Raw genomic sequence first — 16154 nt, 5'->3', positions numbered from 1 at the left:
GGAAACTGGGAATTAGTAGGCCCTATTGTTGTGTAGTTTGAGTCCAGCTTTAGTTTCCACATTGACATTTCCAGCTCCTGTTATAACCACCACCCACCCGCACGTCTGTCCCCGTAATGGCTTATGCACCTTTACTGTTGTGATGATGACCCCAGAAATTTCCCAGTACAGCCCAATAAACAGAGTTGCATTTTGTGTGTGTGTATGTGTGTGTGTGTGAGTGTTTGACCGTGACCGAGAGACAGCGAGCTATTCGTCCCTTTTGTGCATGTCTGATGAGATGAACACTGGGGTTGGTGTTCTACTGTGGGTGGACATCTTCTGTTGAAGTTTTAAAATCGAGAGAGTTGAGAACAGAGGAGAGGGTTGAAGAATGGGGGAAGGTAAGGCGATTTATAGTGTACATTTAGGGTTGGGTGAAGTGAACTCTTATTACCATTTCGGGAATAGACGGGTATAATTAAAAGGTACAAGCTACATATCAATCGTGGACTTCATGCAAACATGGAAGGTTGAGAGCACCCCTTCACGGTTGGCTATGATGAGCTCCCCAGCACCTGCGCTCCAGTTGTAACTTCTACCTCATCGATAGCAATGGACACGCGCACGCGCACGCACACACACACACACGCACACACACACGCAGACTCTCTCTTACACGCATGCACACCATTTCCCAATGTCAAGTGTTCTAGTCTTGGTAGTGTGCGAAACGCCCAGCGATTGGATAGTCTTTGGTGAGCTCCGGAGACTTTCCAATCACTAGGCGTTTCACGCACTACCAAGGCTAGAACACTTGACATTGGGAAATGGTGGCAGAGACACGTGTGCTACGCGCCGCTCCACCGGGCTGTGTGTGTTGTGTGCACCAAGTGCCTTTATTGCCCGCTCCTCATTTCACATTCTTAATTGGTTCCTTTGCAGGGGTAGCTTTTTCAAATGACTAACATGACGTTTAACGGCCCCAGTTCAGCGCAGCACCAGAGAATGCTAAGTCCCTCAACTGTTTGAGGCTAAAAATAGAATCGAAGCAGTCGCACTGGGACACACAGGCTCGTTTAGAAGGCATTTTACCAGATAGAATGAAAGGCGGGGGGTGGAGGAAGTGGAATGGAATGGGGGGGGATAGGGAGGAAGTGGAATGGTATGGGGGGTGGTGGTATTGAAACACCTGCTATTCCTCTGTCACTCTTTATGAAGGTGTTAAATCCGACGATGGCCTTGTTTCGCCCCCAGAGAGGACAGGCTCTCCTGAATCCGCTGTGAGAGATTAACATGATGGGAAAATGAGTGATGGTCCTACTCCGGGGCCCTTCAGTTAAGTTAAGTTGGCCGGTGCGGTATTCATGGAGCAGTCGGTATATCTTTTGCCAGTTTCTGTGCCACATCCAAAAGGAAAAGGGACTGGTGGTGGTTGCATGTAATACGATGCTCATTGTCTTGTTACCTGTTTGCTGTCGACTCCATCTAAAACACAGAAAGAAAGTCATTGATGCTATACGATATGAAGCCCTACTACACCAACGGCAGTAGAACAGCAAATTAGTACCCTGAATTCTTTTAAAGAATGTTTGTTTTTGTGGCTACATCCTCAACATAGACCTGGTTGGCTGATGTCTCTCAGGGACTTATATGATTCTTTACAGGGCCTTCGATTTTACACTGTGTCCTTAGTCTGTACCAGAGAAAGAAAATGGATTCCTCAAGACAGCAGTGAGGGTCCCTTTAGATAATCTCCTGGTTTAGGTGTTGATTTTGTCAGCAGCCTGCATTACATGAGTGAATTGCCAAACGTGTAAGGGGCTAGAAGATGTGGTGCTTTATGGAGTATTTCATGCAGCATTTAGAGCTCGCTCATGCCTTATGGCACCTTTCTTATTCCCTCTTTTTCTCTCCCTTTTTTCTCTTTCCTTCTCTTCCCCCTCTCTCTTCCTTCTTATGCCTATCTCTCCCTTTTCATTTTCTCCCCCTTTCTGTCTTTCCCTCTCTCTTGCCCTTTCTTCCTCTCCCTTTCTCTCTCTCTCTGTTGCTCCCCCTCTCTCTCTCTCTCTGTGTTCTCTGTCTCTCTTGCTCTCTCTGTCTTTCTCTTTCCCTCCCATCTTTCTCCCCCCTTCCCTCTTTTCTCTCCCCCTCTTTTCTTAGCCCTTGAGAGGAAGATGTCCATGCGGCAGAGCAGAGAAGAGCTGATCAAGAAAGGAGTTCTCAAGGAGATCTTCGAGAAAGGTGCGTCTACTAAATCTGGTTTCGTTTCGCACAATGGAATTGTTACATGAACCCCAAATATGGCCCTGGACCCATTTTGACAATACACAGGATAGCAGCCCACCTTTTTATAGATAACAGTATCAACACACAGAGAAAGCATTCGGATCATGATAATTGTTTATTCCACTTGTGATATCCATCCCCTTGCCACCTTTTAAATGGGTCAGTGACCAATAAGGTTTTGCATAATGAAAAATTATATAATGTTTGGTAACACATGAATTCATTATTCTAAATTCTTCCATAAGGTTTGCTAAAAGGTGTGTTCCATGCCATGTCTTATTTGGATTTGGAGTACAGTTACTAAGCTTGTCAGGTAGCACATACCTTAATCAGGGGTCATTCTGTGTAATGTATTTTTCTGACACATGGTGTTATTATGCAAATGAACAAAATGTTTCCTCAAAGGTGTGTCGTACCACATTGACAATTTAGAAGGTCACTTGACGAACACAATTCCCCGAGTTTGAAATAATTTTTCTAAAAATTTCTTTTTCTTAATGGTAAACAAGACAAATGCAGGACTCAAAGCAGCGTCCCTGTGCACAACCACTGTCCAGGTGCTGGTGATGTGCAGTAAAAGTACTCCAAGTAAAGGAAGGATGAAGCACCGCACACTGGTAATCTTTACTGGTAGTTTTAAGAATACCAGTGTGCGGTGATTCATCCTTCCTTTACTAAGACAAATGCAGGATTATGCCAAATGTGTTCATCTGTTATATTGGAAATTTTCTTCTTGGATATTCTTTTTATTGTTATCACATACATAATTTCACCATTATACACTTAAGTATTTGTATTCTCTCAAAATTCATAAATGTACAATACATTTTAAATTTCAGTTGTGAGTTTTGTCACATTTGAGCCGTTTTCGACCATGGTAAATCAAAGAAACACAAAAAATTGGTGTCATGTCATTGACCCAAATGTGTATGTGTGAGTGTGTTCCTGCATGTGTGCGTATGTGTTCATGCATGTGTGTAGGAGACAGTATACAAGCTGAATGTTTTCTTGCTGGATCATTATATCATGAGGAAAGACCACCCCACTAAGTTGAAGGGTATTTGGAGAGCACACACCTCCATGACGGCCAGCATTCCTGTCTTGCTGAGTTGCCAAATGTGAAACTTTTACTTTGGACGAATTTCAACACACAGGGCAACTCAACAAAGTTCTTTCACATCCCACAGACACCTTTCCAGAACCTGTGAAATTTCACCCTGTGTATGGCAGCTCAAAGTCAGATAAAAACAAAACCTTTGCTCAAAAACGTGTGCGTGCATGTTTGTTTATAATGGTGTATAGATAGGGTCAAGTCACCTAACCTTAGAAGTAAGCTTTCCATAGTCTCTCCCCTCAATCCTCGTGCTTTTCTCAACTTAATGGAAAAACAACCCCAGATGTCCACACTATAGAACCATCCAATGAAATGGTAGTGTAGCCCAACCGAGGAATTTACTAGAAAGGCTTTGTACTAGTGTGCTGGAATAAATACAAGGTTCAACATTAGACAATACAGATGAACAACAGAAGTCCTTAATGCCAGTGAACTAGATACTGTTATGGTGTTTGCTGTATATACACAAACTCCTTCATACTCACTAAAGTGAGACCTGCCTGATGGATCAATAGGGGAATTGATTGATACCTTTCACTCTTAATTGACCTAAGACCTATTGACTGAATCTAAATTGATTCATGTCTGCCTCCAAAGGAAACTTTGTTTTTCGAAGAACTTGGCCTCAAGGTTTGTTTTTTCGAACAATTTCCCAGAAATGCGTTGGTATGCCGTGAAGCATGAAATGGCACAGACCGATGCCTAGTTACAGGTATTGTGTTGGTTATGGTGGCATAATATGACCTACAAAATTGTTGAAGCTATATTTTGGTTTGGGGCCTCATCTGGCATGATAATAAATGTCCTGCTTTTTGTCATCATTATTATGGCTTGAGCACTTCTTTTATCTGATCTGTTTTCAATGACTCAGTCAATGATAATGATCATTACTAAGCGAAGCAGGCATCTCCTTCTGCCAAAGGCTTATTTAAAGCTTGGTACTGGCTGTGGGCGTTTTAGTGCTTCACTTATTAAGACCATCTCGGTTTAGAGGCCAATCAACTTTATCCCCCTGCTCCCGGAACATGACCTCTGCCATGTACGGTCTCCACAACTGTTAATCTCTGGAGAGTGATTGTGTTTTCCTTGAAGGTCAGCTTTTGCCCACAGTGCCTTCGGGTGTGTGGGGACGCACCGTAAACACACTGCTTGTGTTGTGCCTCGTGCTGAATCACTCTGTCAGTCTGACTGATGAGGCTGAATCGATTTTATAATTTTGGAGCTATAATGTCTTTATATTTTTCCATTTTGGGAAGCTCTCAAAAATGAGCTTGTCTGGTGTCTGATTTGTCGGTTGGGAGGGCTTAATCAGCTTACTGACTTACTTGAGCACATGGTAGTAGTGATGTGAGATTGCCGGGCTTGGAAAAACACCCATTTAATGGAGTGGCCCAGTGGGGAAAGCAGCACAGCGGCACCACTAATATTTCCTCCAGAAGCTGTGAAACGCTTGAGGGAGTTGTACGAGATGGAGGACTGAAAGGAGAATGTGGTCATAGTTTGTTATGCAGAGACGAGGCATGTACTATCGATGTGCCAGTGCTGGCGTATTTCTCGCTTTCCAGACAACCAGTTAGTCTGTCTCAGTCTACTGGTTGAATCATTAGGTCCAATACATTCTGAAGGACACCCTAGAGAACATGACACTAATCAATAAAGTAAACAGTAAGATGGCTTGAATACATTTTTGTACTCTAGAAAAAAAATATGATACCCCAGAGCAGGAGTCCACCTTTTTGGTGGAGAGAGCCATAAAAGGAAAAAAAAGGATTTTTGTGAGGGCCATACCATTTTAAAAACACTGAATACAATTAAGAGCATGTATTTCAATTAAGCCCAACAATTTCAGAGTTTTGCGGATCAAAATCCTACCGCCTTCTCCACAGAGAACCACGGCCAGACTACCGTAGTGGAGGAAGTGTGGCGGAAGTACTTAGGATGGAATATGGAACACATACTTGTATTAATAAATGCGGGACTATTACGTATTTCAAGGGACTGTAGGCAACCCTACGTCAGTAAGAGCCAGATACAGTTCCCATAAGAGCCACATATGGCTCCCGAGCCATAGGTTCCCTACCCCTGCCCCAGAGGTTTGCCTAATTTGGCCGTGTTTGGCTATCAGAGGACTAAAGAAGTCCTCCATGTTGCAGGTGTCTGCATTTCTCAAGATGTGAAGTGAAGCTCACATTGGGATCTCTGTCTGATATATTGGTGATGGCTCAGTTAAAAAGGTCAGCGCTAGACCAATCTGTCAAGTAGCGGATCTGATTGATGGGAGAAACCTTGGTGTTTGACACACACACACAGGGAGGGTGGGAGGGAAGCAAGCAGTCAGGGTGAGGGATTTACAGACAGGGTTTATGTCCATCTCTTCCCCCATCTCTCATCTGTTACATCGAACTCCAAGCTACAGTCTCCACATCAAAGCAGCAAAGGATGTACTGTAAAGCATTGTGCAGCGGAGGAAGCCAGTCACCTGAGGAGAGGACAGTGGTCCATGACCACATAGGACGCAGGAAGGGCAACTCGGTACACTGTAAGTGTCCGTGTTTGAAGGTCTTTGCAGTCTGTACGCTGTAAGCTGTGCCCTGTCCCTCTTTCTTGTTCCTTGTACCACAGAACAGGAACCTGCGAGAAATCAGTTTTGTACTGATTCAGGCCCATTTCAAATGCCACATTTTTATTTTTACCTTTATTTACTCAAGCTTTTGTTTTTAACTTTCCTGTACAATGAATATGAATGCTTGAATGAATGGACTGTAACCGTGAAGGATGTCTGTGGTGAGGCACACACACTCTTCCATGATGTCGGGCTCTTACTGGTCTTCAGCTAGTGAAGTTGTGTCCATCCTGCAGGGAAAGTCATGGCCCAAATTCATTTCCGGCCTCTCGGTAGACTTTAGACTTGTAAAAGAAGGTAATAATATGAGGTGCTAAATACTTTTGTACTTTTACACTTCTTTTTGTTTTGGGCACCCAGCCAGTGCTGTCTGGAAGGCTCTTTTGTAGCCTGAAAGCATCTCCTTCAGGCAGACGATGGGACACATGTACCCTTGACGAAGGACATGCGCGTAAGCATGGACATGCGAATTATGTGCAGGGAATTTGAATAGAGCCAATCTCTCGCCCAGTCATTGTCTTCTATCCTTACTGACTGTCCTCCGTGAGGGTTTCTATCTGCTCTTTACCAGCTTGTCAAGTTAATTATGCTGGGGGAAAAAAAGATCAAAAACATCAAAAGGACACCACTTAATGAACTGATGTTGCAAATGGGAGTCTTTTTCACTCCCCCTCTTCTACCCTTTCAAAATGTCTTTGTGATGATGGCAGGAGCCAAATGCTTAGTAATGGACTTTGTTTTGCGTCAGCAAGTGATCCGATCACTTGTTCTTTTTATTTTTTAAGCAAATCAACCTTTTAAAGTATGTAATTCTGCCAAGGTGGCATTCAGACGACATTCAAAGTGCTTTTCTCTGGACCGGATTTTTAGGTTGTAGCTGCATGGTGTGGGTAGGCAGCGTCCTGTGACGGCGTGTTGAATTGCCAGAGCAGGTCATTATCATCCTCTTGAGATCTCTGCTCATCACAGCTGTTTGACGTACATGAAAATAAGTGTTTTGACGTTTACACTTTTTTGTCCTATTCATACAAAATGGTGAAGACGGAGATGAAAAATCTTTTTGTTTTGTTATTCAGAGCCTGTCCATACCTATTCCTGTGATGTTATTATATGTGGCATTTCATGTAAAAGTCACTTTTCTCTGGTTTGGAAAAATCCAGACCCAATGAACACTGAATCCTAGACATAAGTACGTCATTGGACTCTGTGATCTGTTTGGTTGCAGCTCTGTTCGTTAATTCACAAAAGTATTTGATCCCAACTCTGAGAACCCTCATGTCTGGGGAAGGCTTGCCAGCCAGACCAAGCTTTGACTAGTATGAACTTGAAGATGGCAAGGTCAGGCAAAGAACTGACACTGAAGTTTTACTCATCTACCAACTGAGAACTAATTCAAAGGCTGTATGAAGGTTTGTTCAGATCACAATACACACAGCACAGCCCCTCGCTGCACGTTTCAATTAATGTATTCAGTTAACTTGCTGCAACCCTGGCAGGCCCACCACTTTAATCTGACCTCATTCTCTGTCACAAGCCATTTGCAATGTAAAATAGGACGGCATTCTGCCTCCTTTCTCCTTCACCACACGCCTTCTGTATGTTAATGCCGGTATGTGTGTCATTCCGTCTTCCTGTGTGTGACAATTGGCTTATAAATATATCCCTTAGTGTTGTCTATAGTCTCCATACAGCGTATGTGTAAATGACTGCATCTGACTGTTCCTTGCAGTACATGCATTACTGTTTTCAGTCAGACCTTCGCTACCACTGACAAGGAGGTTATGTTTTCGGTCGCGCTGATTTGTTTTTTTGTTTCTCTGTCTACCTGGGATTCAATTTTGGTGGTGACCTGGATCACAATCCGGATCTAGGATTTTTAAAAAACATTTTTCACCATTGCAGGATAGCGCAAATGTTGACATTCCAGCTTCTAACTCCACAAAAACAAGGCAGAAAGACTTGAAAAGTCTCTGGTGTATATATAAGCATAGGTCACAGGTGTATACAGTGAGTCCAATATGTATTTGATCCCTTGCTGATTTTGCTGGTTTGCCCACTAATAAAGACATGATCAGTCTATACATTTATGATAATATGTATTCAAACATGGAGAGACAGAATATCAAAAAGAAATTCCAGAAAATAACTTAAAATAATATATTTTAATTTATTTGTATTTAATTTAGGGAAATAAGTATTTGACCCCTCTAGCTAAAGAAGATAAAGTGCTTTGTTACAAAGCCCTAGTTGTCTAGCACTGAGGTCAGATGCTTCTTTTAGTTGATGACAATGTTTGTTCATATAGTAGAAACGATTTTTGCCTGGTTTTCTTTGCAGTTTATCTCTAAAACATTAATAGTTTGTGGCTGTAGCTTGGCAAATGGGAGGTTCAGTTCCCTCCATAGAATTACTATAGGGTTAATATTTGGAGACTCTCTCGGCCACTTCATGACACTAATATGCTTCTTATTGAGCCACTCCTTCGCTGCTTTGACTGTATGTTGTGTATTATTGTCATAATGGGAGATCCAAAAATGGCCCACCCTTCAGTGTAGTGGTGGAGGGAAGGACGTTTGCACTCAGGATTGCACATTACATGTCTCCCTCCATCCATTCGTTGACGATGTGAAGTTGTCCTGTGCCTTGGCCAGACAAACACCCTCAAACCATAATGATACCACTTTCATGCATGATGGTGAGGATGGTGTTCTTGGGATCATAGACAGCAGCTCTCTTTCTCAAAACACATTGAATTGTGTTAATGCCAAACAGCTTGATTTTGGTTTCATCTGACTACAGCACCTCCTTATCATATCCTAAACCAGTCTGATGTCCGTTGGCAAACCTCAGTTGGGACTGCACAGGTTCCTTCTGAAGTAGAGGTACCATGTGTGCACTACAGGATTTTAAACCTCTGTGGCATTAAGTGCTACCAGTAGTTTTCTCAGTGATTTTGGTCCCAGTAACTTTGATATCATTGCCTAGTTCATCCCGTACAGGTATAGGGTGCTTTCTTTCTGTTCTCATGATTATCAAATCCCTACAAAAGGTCAAATCTTGTATAGAACCCCAGACAAGCTAATGAATAGTAATTTTGTATTCCTCACATTTTGGAAGAAATGCATCAACAGTTGGATCATTAATACCCAGTCTCTTTCTTGTGGCTTTGCAGCCCATTTAATCTTTGTTCAGGTCTAAAATCTTGTCGGTGATATCATTTAACCGCTCTTTGGTCTGTCCCATGCTGTTGAGGTTGGAGTGTGACTGATTCACTCACACTATGGACTGATTCTGCTGATTCAATGTGTCTTTTATGCATGTTAGTATGTACAGGTGTCTTTAATTCAGATGACAAGTTGATCGGAAGTCCCCATCCTGGTCTGTGGGCCTGGAACTGTTATCAGTTGGCAGGGGATCAAATACTTATTTTGCTCGATGAAATGGAAATAAATTAATATATATTCTCTTAAGTTAATTTCTGGATTTTCTTTTTGATATTCTGTCTCTCCATATTAGAATACATATTATCATACATTTATAGACTGATCATGTCTTTATTAGTGGGCAAACCAGCAAAATCAGCAAGGGATCAAATACATATTGGACTCACTGTATATAGGCATAGGATTCCACAGCATGTTATGGTCAGTGACCCCATGGCAATGGCAGAAGTTTACACTCTGAGTGCTTCTACGTAGTTGTTTAGAGAAATATTACAATCCATGTAGTATAACAACATATTTTTGCCATTTTGGATTGCAGCCAGCATCGACTTCCGGCCTGCGATGGAAGGCAGCGTGCGTCCTCAGGATGGCTTCAAGCAGACCATGATCCCGCCTCTCAAGAAGCCCATGACCTTCCCGGGCGATCTGCAGGACACGCCGCCCAAGCCTCCGCTGTTGTTCCACAAGCAGCCGCCGGCACTGCCCCCGAAACCCTTCTCCCGCCTGCCCAACCACAACACAGGTGAGTAGTGGGAGTAGTTACCAGATTCCAAAGTATTTTCTTCCACCAAGCAGTTAGATTACTGAATTCATGCTGAAGACAACAAGGCACTCTCTTTGCACCCCCCCCCTCTTTTTTCTTTTTTAATCTTGTTTGAGGACACAAAAAAACACAACAATTGTACTCTTTATAGGCTGCAAACCTATAAGAAGACGTAATAAACAAATCTTGAATCTTGAATCTAATGGCGGAAAAAATTGAACTCTGTTGCAAAATGACGTTGCATCCATTTTGGGACATCTTGGGGAAATGTTTGTATTGGGCTTTGCGTTGCATTGCATTGCAAAAGGCATGTTATCTACTGTAGGTTTAAAAGGTATGTTAGAAAATATTTGAATGGCAAGAATTCACACATAGATGATAGGACGTCTGAAGAGTCATTTTCAACAATAAAATGCAAGTAAAAAAATGGTGCTTGCATCATTTTGCAATGAATCTCTTCAATTGCACATAGGGCCCCTGGGCAAAACACTGATACGGTCTGCCATAGTCACAATAGGGCCTGACCACCAATACAAGAAGGGTCCTGTCCCCAGGGGCAAATGTCCAGCTCTGCCCCTGTAGCTCTGCCCCTGCCGGTGAGTGGTTCCGACCAAGTGGTATTGTGTGGTTGCCTGATTATCATAGACTTGCAATCGAGATTCGATCTAGAAGCAACGCCGCCGAAGGTGTTGCGTCACTAGGAGGGCGCAGCCTGGCTAATTGTGTGGTGCTATGGGAAAAGAATGTTGTGCCAGGTCCCTGCCGTGACCTAACGGTAGGGTACTGGGTTGCGACACCGGCGACCCGGGTCCGATTCCGGCCTCGGCCATTTGCCTCCCCACTCATTTCTTGTCTCTCCTGCACTGTCCTGTCAAAAATAAAGGCAAAAAAGCCCACAAAACATTTAATAAAAGAATATTGGGCCAGTGCTAGTGTTATGTGACCTGTGTAGGCCTACCCCCCTTGACATGTGCAGCTGTTGATCAATTTGTGGTGCTCACTTTTTAGTCTGTGGTGCTGTACCACAGAATAATTTATGTGTGGGAGACACTGCAGGAAAGGCTTGTGTGCAGGAGCGAGGGTGGTACATTTTTACTTCACATCACATCACATTTAACAGGTTTCATTGAAAGCGACCTACAATCGAGTTAATAATCAATAGCATACAATATGTGCGAAGGTACAGATTGTATTTTTCTGTCTGTGTTTCTGTTTGGGCGGGTTGGTTGGTGAAATGATGGCAGTGAAGTGGCGAGGAGTGGATGGGTGCCATGCCATCTAGTGAAAAGGCGGGATTCGTGCGGCGACACGGTGGTGGCACCCAATCCCAAAACAGGATTTCACTTATCCCCCCCTTCCGAACAAAAGGAAAGTGGATTCCGCAGAGGTGCCAGCTGGACTACTTTGGCTGCGTGTCCTTGGAGAGATCTGAGCTGTGTTGGAGTCGATGAGCAGAGGTGATGTTGCTCATTCACCCAAATTGGCTCTAGAACAATTTCAGAAAGAAACGAAAACATCTTAAAAGAGGAGCCTTCTCTCAGGCGTGGATTTTTTTCTGAACTCCTCCTGACATAAAAACAAATTATTTCTCATTGCAGTGATGACTGTGCTTCTGTTTTCAGGTTCTCTCCCTGTCTCTTCCTCTCCTTACAGTGTGTACACACACACACACACACACACACACACACACACACACACACACACACACACACACACACACACACACACACACACACACACACACGCGCGCGCGCATTCACTCACTGTTGTGTTTGTGTGTGTGTTGGGCTGCAGATGGTCTTCTTGAGATTAGTGTCATTAAATCCACTTGAGCCAGGTCAGCAGCCCTGGCTCTTTTCACCCTCTTAAACACACTCATTTCAATCATGATAGTTATACTCTTTAGTTATTCTGCAGTGTGCTTTTCTCTCTCTCTCTCTCTCCCTCTCCCTCTCCCTCCCTCTCTCTCTCTCTCTCTCTCTCTCTCTCTCTCTCTCTCTCTCTCTCTCTCTCTCTCTCTCTCTCTCTCTCTCTCTCCCTCTCGCCCTCTCTCTTGCGCTCTCCCTCTCTCCCTCTTTCACGCTCTTTCGCTTTCTCTCTCTTCTCTTTCTTTCTCTCTCTTCTCTTTCTTTCTCTCTCTTTCTCTCTCTCTCTCTCTCTCTCTCTCTCTCTCTCTCTCTCTCTGTCTCGCTAGCTCTTTCTCTCTCGCTCTCCTTTTTCATCCTCCAGTCTCTGCAACTTTTACCCCCGCGCGCTATTGCAGAGGGCGGCATTAATATATGAATGTGACTCAGTCCTGCCTGACACACATACAGCTTCTCACACACACAGCTGATGTGTCTCCACTCCACCTCTGCATCCCCATGTGGAGTCGGCAGAGCAAACAGCACTGCAGAGCTGCGGCTGCATCCATCTGGGATGATGGGTAATGCTGTATGATCACTGTTGTGCTGGTGTAAGAACGGAAGATACAGTGTATAATTGTTTTATTGACTGCAATACCCAAGATGCTTTGTGTGTTCCAATTCCCGAGATGCTTTTGTATGTAACCTAAGATGCTTGGGAAGATAATAAGTATTAGTATAATACTTTAGTATATAAGTTAGTATATAAGTGTAGGAAATAAGTAACAACTTGCCTTTTCAGTTCGAGCTCGTATGTGTTATTCCAGTAATAATCCCAGTCAGATCTCACACACATCCAGATCCTTTTTTTCCGGGTGCAGGGTCAAAGCATAAAGTTCATGTAGGCAGAAAACGAACCGCACACAGATGAGGACCATTTAATTAAGCGGGCTTGCAGAGCAAGGCCCGGTTCTAGTAATCTCTAAATACAGTTTATACTTGCTTGCTTTGTTTGTTGCTTCTCTTGTGCAGGGCAGTAAAAATAGAAAATGGATCTACTCAAGTTCAAGTTCAAGTCAAGTTTATTGTCAATTTCTTTACATGCACTGGTCATACAAAGAATTTGAAATTGCGTTTCTTGCTCTCCCATGCAGACATAGACTAATCTAGGTAAGGACATAGACAGTATAGACATAGACAGTACTCATACATGGACATAGACAGTATGGACGTAGACATTGCTCATACAGACATTTAAAGTGCAAGACTCCTAGGCCTTTCGAGATTTTCAAACTCTAAAATGACCGGCTCGGCTTGGAGATCATCTGTTCTGATATAGCGTGTCCGTGTCTCTTGTCGTTTTTCCGTTTTTGGCGATTTTGTGCAAATTTGGGTCCCCATAGAAAACAATGGTAGAACCTTCAGGAGACTGTGTTCCGTCACTGTACAGATCAGAGTGTAGGAGGCTTTTTCGGTCATAAAACATCAACATTTTCACCTAGAAGTTTAGTTGACGCGTCGTTAGCGAGCTCTATGAGATGACTCCAAACTGTGAAAGTATCATGTACTTTTTAAATGGCAGGTGTGTAAAAACTGCTGGGCTGGCCCAATGGCTTTTCCCATTGACTCTTGAAGTGCCTTTCTGAAGAGGTCAGCACATCTTCCACAAGAGGTCCATTTGTGACTGAACCGTTTAACCTATAAACTTCATTCAAAGACTGTTAGAAAGATCACACGTATGACTCCAATCTGTGAGCAGGACATGTGCCAATTCTTTTTAGTTTTTTAGCAACAGCTATCTAAAAACTAGAAACGTTTTGATTCTGCCCTCTGCCTTAGAGCACAATACTAATTGCCATACAGACAATCAGAACAGGTGCTGCCAATAAAAGGTTCCATCTCAATTGTCACTTTCTCTCAACATTCTATTCTTAACGAGCACCTGCAACTACCATTTTAGAAGTCTATTGTTCAGCTCTTCAATGCAATGTGATATTGTCTTGCTGGAATGTTTATGACGGTCATCTGCTTGGCTCAATGATAAAGGTGCTGGATTAGAGATATGGAGGTTGTGAGAATGAATCTCACTCGGACCCATATTGATTTTCAAAATTATATCATATGCAGTGTTCCTTAGCCAACTTAAAATACCATGTATGTCATTTAGTATCAATGGCAAAGGTGCTGGATTAGATATAGACAGCTGCTTGGCTCAATGGTAAAGGTGCTGGATTAGAGATATGGAGGTTGTGAGTACGAATCCCACTTTTAATTTAGCCAACTTAAAATACCATGTAGGCCTATGTCATTTAGTATATCCCCAAAACGCACTTTCAAGATGGCTGAATCCAAGATGGCTGAATTGTTTGGCCCATAACTTCTGACTGGGTAGATGGTTTTTTCCAACATTTCTTTTAGCTTAGTTTTCTCAATAGTAGTTTGTTTTTAATGTAGGGATAGAGATATAAAAAACAAAACTGCTCATCTCTGCCCCAAAAGGCAAGCCCGCTTCCAGCATTTTCTGTGAGAATGCAATCTAGTTTGTGTCACGTTCCCTTTTTTCCTTCTTGCCTTGTCAGGCAAATAAAAATGGATTAAACGGGAGCTCATCTGTGTCACAACCCGAAATGAATTAAGTTTGCCAAACTTTTTTATAGCCTATCACACGCGACACACGTTACTCGTTACATGCACATACATTACATGAGCATATCTCACTGCGTCGCAAACGCGCTGAACTCAACCGATCGCAACACAAACTTAGCGAGAGTAGTAGAGAGTTGACAGTTGACAGTTGACAGACACTGACAGTTTGAGTTAGACAGTCATCAAAATGCATTTTACAGTATCACACGGAATGTTTTGCAACTGGCACAGGCAAGATTTCGGGAACAGTTTGTGTTTTTGTTTGTGTTCCATGCAGTGCGTGAGGTAGGCTAGCCTGTTTGGTGTTTGAAATGTCGGACTCCTTCCTATTCACACACAACGTCTCTCTACCACTTCACCTCACACAATAACGTCTCTCTCATCTACCGCGAAAAATCACTCAAACAACACCTACCATGGTAGAGAGAGTAATGTTTGCTTGCAAACACTGTTCAAATTTGGTGTCAGGTCTACTAAAGCAAGAGGTGAGGAGGAGAAGCGACTGGAGAAAAGTGACTGTCAATGGGACGCTGGGGTGACGTGCATATGCCCAACTCGCCATCCAATTTTGAGAGACGTGCGATATTTTATTTATCGCCTGATAAGAGTATCACATTATCGCAGCACGTTAACGCCGATAACGGCCCACCACCAGCAGAAATGAAAAAAAAATGGGTGTGACTCCATGGCCTTGGCGGAGGTCTGTACTCTCTGTGTGCTTCTAGTTTTGATTATGTTCAATAAAAATGTTAAGCCAACTTTCAAGTTCTCTAAAAACCATCTAGCTAATATTGCTTGCTGCTTTCTTGCAAGTCTATGCCTGTACACGCCCTGGGCTGATTGAGCACTCAGAGATGGGAACAGCGTGAGTGAGTCCTTTTCTTTTGCCTGTCAGGAGTGCTGAGCGTGTGTGGCTGCTAGAGCCCCGTGTCCTGGCACAGGCTGGTCCTGTGAGGACGGGCTTCCTCCTGACGGCAGCCTGGCGCGGCGCCAGAACTCTCTGATCCAGATCATTAGCTTGGCATAATGAATCCAGTTAGGTCAGTAGATCTTGGATGGGGATGCTCACGCGGGGCCCGCTAGCTGTCACCCTAATGGGCACGTGTGTGGCGGCGGTAGCGGTAGCAACGGTGGCTGTAGCAGCATCCTCCTCCTTTTGACCGCCTCTTTCCCCTCTCCTCTCCCATGTCGCCGGCCCCTTTGATCATGGCTTAGCCTTTGTGTGTGTGTGTGTGTGTGTGTGTCTGTGTGTCTGTGTGTCTGTGTGTGTGTGTGTGTGTGTGTGTGTGTGTGTGTGTGTGTGTGTGTGTGTGTGTGTGTGTCTGTGTGTCTGTGTGTCTGTGTGTCTGTGTGTGTGTGTGTGTTAGTCAGCTGTAACACACCTTGAGAGATATGATGAGTGGCCCTGCTGCACATGAGTCATGAAGTGATGGCTTAATGGTCAGCTGACATGGCTGATATTGCTGTCATCTTTTTGGATGTTCCTGCGTGCTGCAAGGATCAGTGGGATTTGGGTTAAGAAGCGCCACAGTGTGCGTATGCCTATGAAGTGGTTTCGTATTTTAAAGCTATTCAAGAGTAAAAACAGTCCCACACACAGTATTAAAGTTAACTTGCTGGTGAAATACGTAGACAATGTTTTGAAGCCACAAAAATGTAAATGTAAAAGTGT

General features: G+C 43.5%; 1 protein-coding gene across 3 annotated transcripts in view; it reads left to right on the top strand.

Moving 5' to 3' along the window:
• The window catches only part of LOC134465731 (phosphatase and actin regulator 1-like), an 89648-nt gene that overhangs the window by 50783 nt on the left and 22711 nt on the right, over positions 1-16154 (top strand). For 2 of the 3 annotated variants that reach the window (XM_063219558.1, XM_063219556.1), the window contains exons 3-4: positions 2143-2223; positions 9768-9971. In XM_063219558.1, the coding sequence (XP_063075628.1) occupies positions 2143-2223; positions 9768-9971 (285 nt within the window). The remainder of the gene's footprint in view (positions 1-2142; positions 2224-9767; positions 9972-16154) is intronic. The other variant, XM_063219557.1, reaches the window with a different exon arrangement.

Source organism: Engraulis encrasicolus, chromosome 16 (genome assembly GCF_034702125.1).
Source record: "Engraulis encrasicolus isolate BLACKSEA-1 chromosome 16, IST_EnEncr_1.0, whole genome shotgun sequence".
In the NCBI taxonomy this organism is placed as follows: Eukaryota; Metazoa; Chordata; class Actinopteri; order Clupeiformes; family Engraulidae; genus Engraulis; species Engraulis encrasicolus.
This window is presented reverse-complemented; position numbering and strand designations above follow the sequence as displayed.